This window comes from Wasmannia auropunctata, unplaced genomic scaffold (assembly GCF_000956235.1).
Source record: "Wasmannia auropunctata unplaced genomic scaffold, wasmannia.A_1.0 LD335994.1, whole genome shotgun sequence".
Classification (NCBI taxonomy): domain Eukaryota; kingdom Metazoa; phylum Arthropoda; class Insecta; order Hymenoptera; family Formicidae; genus Wasmannia; species Wasmannia auropunctata.
In genome coordinates, this window is record NW_012026896.1 from 262288 (window position 1) to 272001 (window position 9714).

General features: G+C 39.9%; 1 protein-coding gene across 2 annotated transcripts in view; it reads right to left on the reverse strand.

The window, feature by feature from the left end:
• LOC105453796 (protein kinase C) overlaps positions 1-8617 on the reverse strand; it is an 11878-nt gene extending 3261 nt beyond the window's left edge. The window contains exons 1-9 of one of the 2 annotated variants that reach the window (XM_011696001.1): positions 7737-8617; positions 4719-4776; positions 4445-4655; positions 3568-3599; positions 2765-2835; positions 2328-2496; positions 1564-2247; positions 887-1482; positions 646-794 (exon numbers count right to left, since the gene is read on the reverse strand). In XM_011696001.1, the coding sequence (XP_011694303.1) occupies positions 646-794; positions 887-1482; positions 1564-2247; positions 2328-2496; positions 2765-2835; positions 3568-3599; positions 4445-4655; positions 4719-4776; positions 7737-8084 (2318 nt within the window). In that variant the 5' untranslated portion in view covers positions 8085-8617. Of the gene's footprint in view, positions 1-180; positions 795-886; positions 1483-1563; positions 2248-2327; positions 2497-2764; positions 2836-3567; positions 3600-4444; positions 4656-4718; positions 4777-7736 lie in introns of those variants that run through there. The other variant, XM_011696000.1, reaches the window with a different exon arrangement.
• Between the last annotated feature and the right edge of the window lie 1097 nt (positions 8618-9714).

Genomic DNA, 9714 nt, shown 5'->3' on the forward strand with positions numbered 1-9714 from the left:
TATTGTATTTTATATATATATATATATATATATATATATATATATATATAACATCTAATGACATGTAATAAAATTATTTTTTATAGATATCTAGACATAGACATAATAAGAGAAAAGAGAAAAGGGAAGGAGGAAAAGGAGGGAAGAGGCAGAAGAGGAAGAGGGGGGAGAGAGAGAAATGTCAGAGAGATTACATGTCTTTACTTTGATTGGAAATTACCATGGAATTCTACTCAAGCAATTATTATAGATCAAGAAAAAGAGCCCAGTTCCTTTTTTAAGTATGAAATAATAGTCGTCTAATATACCATATCCTATTTGATCTCTAAATTAAATAAAGGTTTTTGTTTAAATAAAGGTCTTTTTGTCCAATTATCTCGATAATTCTCAGCAATTCTTACTATTTCGGATTGCCACCAATGTGTCTCGATTGGTCAAAAAACTTTTTTGCGGCAGATAGAATCATTTCCATCGAACGTAGCTATCAAAGGAGCTATCTCGAGTAGTTTCAAAGTGTCTATTTCACACTTAACGAGATAGCAAATGTGTTGAACAAAGCAATGGGTTAAGCGAGAAGGATGATATTTACAGTAAAAATCGAAATTCTTTAAACCGAAACTCGTCATCCCTTATTGCGTAGTATACCTGAATGGATTGAAGTCCCTATTTACTATGGAGAAACCACGAAACTCTTCTTGATTGATGTCGCCTAATTTATCTGCACCCTCCGGCGTTAACACAGGATCCTCCTTCGTGAATTCCGTATCAAAGTTCAAGGCATCTTTTTCATTTTTCTGAAAATCGCGGAAAGCAATTGCGTCACACGATCGGTTACTTATCTTTTTTTTTTTTAAATCAAAGTAAAAAAGAAATTAACAGAACTCACAATTTTAGGTCTGATTGGAGGTTTTATTTTACGCGCTTCGAGAGCTTCCCAATCTAGGTATCTGAAAAATGGGTGGACCCTTATGGCACTTTCGCCACCGTCGGCTGCAACACAACCTAATCGCCTGGCAGGATTCTTGGTCATAAAGCCTTTTAAAACAGACTCCGCTTCTGGGGAAACCCACCCGGGGAACACTAAGTCATCGTGTAAGATCGATTCGAATAGATCGTCCTCGTTCTCGGCCTCGAACGGCGGTTGCCCGGCCACCATCTCGTATAACAAAACACCGAGAGCCCACCAATCAACACTAGCACCGTACGGCATTTCTTGGAGTATCTCGGGAGCGATATAGTCCGGCGTGCCGCAAAACGTCGCTGTCGTCGACTCTCCCTCGACTATGTTCTCCTTACACATTCCGAAGTCCGCCAGTTTACAATGTCCCTCCGCATCCAGCAGTATGTTGTCCAGTTTCAGATCGCGGTATATAATGTGATTTCTATGCAGAAACTGAAGCGCGAGTATCACCTCCGCCGCATAGAAACGCGCCCTCGATTCGTCGAACTTTCGAGCCTTCTGGATATGGAACATCAGATCGCCTGGAAACAAATCGAGAGTTAACAGCAACATCCAGAAAAATGAAAAACATCTTTACACATTCTTAAAATGGCGATTTGTACCTCCTTTCACGTATTCCATGACAAAGAAGAGTCGATCCACCGTTTGAAAGCAACTGTGGATTGCCGTCAGAAAAGGATGTTTCGCGGCGAGGGTTAAGATCCTCTTCTCCGTCATCGTGCAATCCACGTCGTCGTCTTGAATGATAACGCTCTTCTTTAGGATTTTCACAGCGTAAATTTCGTCGGGATTGGACTTCAGTTCGACTAGCATCACTTTGCCAAAACTGCCTTTACCGAGGACTTTGATAAAATTGAAGTCATCTACGCCAAATTTTTTTAAATTACAGTTAAGTCTATCATCTTCTCTGGCGTTAGGTGACATGTCCTTCTGACTCGCCGGCGAGTTGTCCGTGCCCGTGTCTGCTTCTTCCGCCAGCTCGTCAAACTGGTCATCTTTCCTCTCGTCCCCCGATTTATGTTCTTTAATTGTTTTTTGGCCTTTCTTCTGTCCCTTCTTCATTCCTTTCTTATCTTTCTTGAAGCTTTTGTCGTCTTGATCCTCTTCCCTTTCGGCAATCGTGGGTGTTTGAGGACGCGAAGACACTTTAATTTTTGGCGCCCTCGATTGCTTGCTGGTTGCACAGAAATTCATTGTCTTAAGAATTTCACTCATGGCCTTGGTGTTAATGCCACAACTGTTTGGAACGTTCTTTTGGCATCGTTTATGAACGTTCATATTGCAAGCTGCGGGGGAAAAAGAAATACAATGAAATCCAGGTCTACTTAATGAAAATTTTAATGGAAATATAAAATGGTTGCGTTACCTTCGCATTGCAAGCCCTGCTTGAATAAACCGTACAACAAGGATCCGCAGTGGTCGCAAAATGTAAATCGTTTGTAATTATGGAGAGCGAAGCGATGGGGAACGTCTATGTTGAATCGTGCTATCTCCGTGGTGCCCTGGTTCGACTGTACTCCGGCAGCCGTTGCACCCTAAATGAATCATTTAAAAAAATCACAATTTAGAAAACAAGAACAAAACGATGAAACCTAGAATAAAATTAATATTGGTGACAGAGAAATTTTGTGTATATATACGTAACTAGAAAATGGCTCATAAATAGTTAACTCAACTGGGGGATGGAAAATGCAGCAACATGTTCAAAAATGGAATATGCAATGATTTTGATATCAATACAATAAATTGTAAATTATGGTATTTCTATTATGTTACGTCACTATAGTATAATAATAAACATACCTCTTCTTTCATTCCTGGACATTTGGTTATCACGAACAAGTGGCATCTCTTGTGAACTACGCAAGTGCATACTGAAACAGTAATACATAGAGTACCCCTTATAAAAATGATCACTTCGAAAACGGAAACGCCAAATACAGCACGTCCAAAGCTAGCTGCATGCGTGATAAGACGCATCCGAAAATTATTTACAATAATATCATAAGCAAAAATATGATCGTGTGTGATTGACTTAACATTATCCTCGAACGCAGGAATCGGCACAAGTTTTTTTTCGATACCAAAAATGTTACCAAGCTCTAAGATGGCATGATCAAAATTTGTTATCGAAGGACAACATGCAATAAACCGAAAAACTATCTAAAAGGGCTACAGATTGGTAAAAAAAAAAAAATTGGCTACAGATTAGTTCTAAATCGTACCAAAGCAAATGAAGTGAAATCAGGAGACTTAGCCAACAACCAAAATTCTTACTAATTTAGCTAAATAATTATTGAAATGTTTTATCATGAGGCAGATTAATCCCAAGGCGGTAATGTGTACTAGTCGCGATGAACAGAAAGTGCATGAGCTAACGCGACAGTTGCAGGGCGCTATGGTAGTTAGGAAGGAAGCGTCAAAGAGGTAAAGCCGATAAATCGATTGATTAAGAGTCTTAATCGTGATTTTTTTTTCCCGTCGATTAAAACTAATCGCACGTACACGCGCTGGTAAACTGCATACACACACATTCATACGTATAAGGGTGCGGCAAGCGGATACATAACTATAATCTGTTAATAACGGTGTATGTGTCTTCTCACCTTGACACTGATAGCCCTGCTTGCCAAAGCCCCTGAAATATAACAGACAAAACACGTCACATCGTATCCTCATAATCCCTCCTAAGACACATACGTATGCCTTCTTCAATCATGCTTAGTCATCATCTATGCTAGACTCCTTGATTTTTAGACGATTAAGGACTTCGCGCGATGAGAAAGATTCGATCGAGTCACTTCATAGATCCTAGTCGATTATTTAACCTCCTTTTCTTTACAAATCGGTTATTGTTTATTCGAAAGTATTGCCAATCGGAACGGTATACGTTGTGCAAATTCTCCAACACCTAAATAACTCGAAATGGATTCAGCGGATTATATAAGGCACGTGCTCTTGTAAAACCCAAGCATGCAACCCATTTGAAAACAGAGAAATTTGTCCCAGATAGCGTTTAGAATGTACCCCAGTCGTAGCAATACCAAGCCTGCTCCTTCTAATCTCTGCACTCGAGTCTCCTGAGTTAAAATAAATTACTTGTAATAATTCAACCTTCAATGCATACCATTGTTAATTGCACACTAGTCAATAAATGTCTCTCTTTTTGGCTACATTACTAAATGTATAGATAATCAGGAAAGACCAAATACCCAATGCATGCAATCCTGCATATTTTGCAAATTTCTAATCGAATTAATTCGATGTGCGCTATCAACTAAATTTTGCCGTAACGTATTTGTAAAATGTACTCGCGGGTGAGAAATATACACATCAGTTCAAGCATGCTCCCGTTTTCCAACTTAACTCCGAGATAGCACGCGCTCGGCGCTATCGAAGATAGCGTCGACGAGAAGTACTTGTACGTATAGGATCTTAATAAGCGATGAGAAGCACGATGTTTTTGCGCGCGGGCATACGTACCAAATAAAATCGCGACAGTGCGAACAAAACGTCGGCTGTCTCAGAAAGGTAGCCATGAATTTGTGCCCGTTCACTTGGTGAATCCTACGTCGCATCGCTCTCCGGCGATTCAAGGCTTGCTTCTTCTCCTTAAATTCATGCCGGTCCTTCTTGCCTTTAGCACGACTGTGTTCCCCACCGCTGTACTCCCCGTAGAAACTTGGTTGACGAACTGAAATATTAAGCCGAGTTGTTGAATCACGTATACTTATGACATATTGAGGGTTTTTCTTACTTGGCGAATTCCACATGGCTATTTTTAGTCGCAACTTTCCCTGAGGTTCTAGTTCAACCTGCAACAGATTTCGTTTCGTCTCAATTAGTCCTAAAATACTGCACACTACATTTTCATATGCACAGTCTACCATTGGGTGTTTCAGATTCAATTGGATACTGTGCAAATAATTCTAATAAAAATGCATTTCTTTTTTTTTTTTGCCAAACTTTCTTTTCCAGGAAAAAACCAACGTAGAATATAATTTTAAAAAGTCAAAATTCAAACCTGCATAATAATTTAAATAAATAGATCGTTCTTTTAAAATAAATTTCCTTTTAAAATAAATTTTATATCAGATTTAACTAATAAAATTAATTCTTTTTTCAAGAGAATTCAAGCTTTGTTTTAATATAAGATACAAAAAGCAGCTGCATTTTAATGTTGCAAACAAAACTATGAGTTATATTTGTATCAATTTCAATCAATAAATTATGTGAATAAAAACTGAGTGTTTGTACTATATATTAATTTTTTTATAAATAAGAAAAATAGTTTCTAGATTACTAGTTTTTTATTACACAAATTTATATCAAAGATCGCGGTCGATAAATTGGGTGCTTATATAATAATAAATCTATTGTATAAAAATCAGATTTTATCATTAAAATATAATGTAATTTTCTGTGACAAAAAGCTCTTTCACACTTTATTTACTTTATTGGAAAACATTGAACGTCCATTATAAGGAAACAGCCTATAACTGCCAAACTTGATGATTTTCTAACAATAGACTATAATACGCTTTTCCAATTTTTTGAAATTATTCATTTACTGATTAAATCATTACATTATTTCAATATTGGCATGATATAAAAATATCTCCTAATATCATATTCCCAAAATGATTGCCTAATAAATATATGATGTACTGAACTAAAATGGAGCAAACTGTTTTCTCGTTGCAAACATTTAGATAATGCGTTTCTTATCAACTTTTGAACAAACGAGATTCGGCCAACAAGAGAGATATAAATCGATTCCCCTTAATATTTATTCAATAATATTCTGCATATAAGTATGCATGTAAAGATAATGTGTCAACATATTAATAGTTTACGAGATAATTTATATTCTGACATATTTTGATATAAATTTTAAATATCTTGTAAAACACTTTACGTACAAAATAATGAGATAAAAATAGATTGACATAAAGCGCATATTTATGTAAGAGAAAATATACATCTCGCCATCTCTCTTTGATCGAGAGTCTCGTTTGCTAAAAAATTCTATAACTAAAAAATGCTTATTTAAATTTTTTTGCAAAGGAATAAATTTGCTCCAGAAACACTATGCTATACTTTTCAGGCGATTATTCTGGACCATCGTACAATCAACGTTTTGACGTGAAGAAAATACATAATTACTTTTGCAAAAAAAAGCACACAATTTGCAATATGTTATATATTCTATTTTTAAATGCGACTATTCGTTTCCCTTGTCCGATTCATCTCATTATTCCACTATAAAAGTATATTATCAAATCGAAATCGAAAAATAAACATTTTATGAAATATTTCACATTTAATGTCGAAATGTGCCAGAATAAAGTATCTTCTAAATTATTAATTTTCTATTATCTGAATGCTTTTATAAGTTGAATGACTGCAAGAATCAAATTATATAGAAAAAAAAACTGATTACATAGTTTCTATACTTATAAAAAAAACATCGATAATTTTGAAATCTCGGAAAGAGAAAGAGCGCTCATTAAATCACTTCATTAAAATCTCGGTATAAATGTAGAGACAACGTTTAAAACATATTTTTCAACAAGAAATTTTTTTCCTAGATTAAAGAGATATCACCTAGCAACACCATTAAAATAAGTATAGAAACTATAAAACATGCGATAGATGCATGTACAGAATAAAATTCAAGGTTTAAAAACTAATTTAATCTCTCTCTATAATAAATAAAAATAGCACTTATATACTGTCTTATTTGGAATAATTTTATATAAAGTAAGAAAATATTGCAAAAGATATTGCATTGTTTTTGTTTATACTAGGATATAAAATAATTAGAGCAGTATATAATATTTTGCCAAATTATCAAGAATATTTGATATATTTGATTTTTTTATATATTTGATTTATATTGATTGAAGCCTGTGCCAGACTGTACCTTGAAGATTAACACGACTTGGAGATTACAATTCAACAGATAGAAACCGATTAAAATTAAAATTCAATATTTTAATTTTGACAATAGACGTGCAAAAGTTTGTCCTCTTAATTTACGACAACGTTATAATCCATTGTTTTAATGATCCATATACACCTTGACTTGTTCCTGCAATGATTACGCATGCTTGCAATCTTGAAATTGATGGGGAAATCCATCTCACACATTGAACTTATTGTTATGTCTACCAGGAATTACTTAATTATTTGTAATGACGTATTGAAGTAACGTATTATTTATGAATCGCTGAAGAAAGCCTGAATGAGGCGGAAACGTACGTCGAAGGAAGATTTGAAGAATATGTATTTATACTGAATAATTTGAAAAGAATTCTTGCATAGCAAGTTCTGCGTTTTGGCTCTCATTGCCAATTTCATTAATTCACATTATTTTTAAAATTAAAGAGTTATTTACAAATAAATTTAAGAGCGTCTCCTACTAAAATTATTTAATTGATCGAATTCTAATCTCCAATTTGCAATCCTCAATTTGCCCAATGCGTCCCAATAGTCTAATACGGGCTTTAAATGTCGTTTGTTTACTTGGTCACATCAGCAACAGTGATAGCATTTACGAATCTCGTTCATGTCCAGATTATATCCTGCTCACAACAATGAAAACGAAGAAAGTGAAGAGTGCCGACTTGAATTGTATCAATATTAATACAACCCCAGCGGTGCAACACGCGTGCAGCACGCGCGGGGATGTACACACATGCGCGCGCGCGCGCGTGCGTGGTTGGAGGGCCCCGCAGCAGAAAATGCAGGAGCGCCGACAGGCCGAACTCACCCAGAAATCGTTGATCCCCTCGTATAGATTTTTGACAAGTTCCGTGAACGGGATGTTGCAATTGGCAATGAAATAATCCGGCGGCAGTACCGCGTCGTGGAAGATGGTGAGACCCAGGAAGACCGCCTGCTGCACCTCGTGGATGAAGCTCTCGTTCCACACCGGGTCCGAGGTCTTCAGCTTGGTGGTCGTGCGGGCCAGGTGCAGCTCGTCGACGTCCAGCTGCACGTACGGGTCCAGCGTGGGCTCCTCCTTCTCCTTCCAGAACTTCCGCTGCTTGTCGGTCGCGCGTAGCTTTCTCGCTTCACAGATCTCGATCTTCATCTTGCCCGAGAACATCGTGAACATCCTACGGGACGACGGGACCGACGAACCGGACCGAAACCTGAGACCCTGGGCAGAGGCGGACAGAGGCGGACGGGAACTCGGCGCCGCTCTGTCCTTCTGCTCGACCGTCGCGGGACGGACAGGTACCACTTCTCGTGGTGGAACGCGCTTATATAGAAAATCGCGCCCACGCTTTTACCCTACTCACTCTCTCTCTCTCTCACACACTCGCTCGTCGCCGCGCTCAATCCATCCCGCCGTCTCTCTTTCTCATTTCTCTCTATCTCTCTCCCGCCTCCGCTGTGTCAAGTGTTCTCTTACGCCTATGCCGCCACCTCCTCCGCGTCGTCGTCCTTTCCCTTTCCTCCTCCGCGGGCACTAACGAACGCGGCGGTGCAATTATGAACACTTCGCTGGGCGCTTGCCTTGCGTGCATAACAGGGACCAGCAGCGCGGCCTGTTCGCCGCTTCTGTGGCTGAACGCGACGGCACGACGGTACGACAGCGACGGCGCGACGACGGCGACGATGATGACGACGACGACGACGACGACGTGACGGGGACGACGACGACGGCGACGAGCGCGGGACACGAGTACAGGGCCTGCCCTCGTCTTCTTCTTCTTGTCCCCCTGACACCCATCGGTGTGCTGCTTACCTCTACGTCCCGCGTGTGCCCCCTCCCCTGACCCCGCGCTGTCCCTATTCGGAGAGATCGGCGGACACCGTAAATCGCCTGTGTGCGAACCGCGCGCGCGGTGGTTCCACCCCGGTGGTCCTCAACGGCGTACGCGGCGCAACGTGGACGACGTATCCATGGGTCGTGAAACGGGCGACTTCCCGCCTGCGACCTGCCCCGGGCTGCTGCCACACACCGACCCGAACGGAATCGAGGACCGCTCGATTGCTCATTTACGTTCCACACTAACGAACATCGACCGCATTCCAGGCCTACCACGGACGGCTCCGGGCGCCTAGTGCCACCGCGGCTCCGTTCACGGCGGGAGGTTTGTTCGGTTTTTCAGTCGCTACATTCACCGCGCGCGCACTTCCGACTCTTCCGAGCAATCAGATGCAGATTCCTTCACGTTTCACTATAGATTTCCCTTCAATCCCAGCATATAAAGGCGCGATGGAATGTGGCGGAGTACTAAAACAGATGCAATTATATTAAAAGGAATTTTATGTAAAAATGCAGAACCACGTGTTGACGCAGGTAGCAGAAGACATCATCCTAATCACATGAATTTTCCATTCGACACTTTTCGACCGTCGGTTTTTACTTTGTCGGTATAAAGATCTTGTCGATAAAAACATTGTCTCTAAAAATCTTATTGGTAAAACAGGTAAAGCATTCAAATTTACCTCGTCGCCTTGTCATTTACCAATTGCTGCGTTCGACCAGAGAGGATCCTGAGAGCGGCCATGCCCGCGATTTAGCTGGGACAGGCGATTGAGCTGGTTTCAGCGCCTCTATGTCCACAAAACGTGGACATTGAACTACGTAGCCAATGTCCACGATTTTGTCGGTTATGTCCACGATCTTTTGGTGGTGATCCGTGCTATGTCCACGGTTGTGTTCCGTGCTATGTGCAGGAATGCGAGTAGGTAAGATAGACAAGGACGGACATCAATCTCGGTCGTCCTTGTCT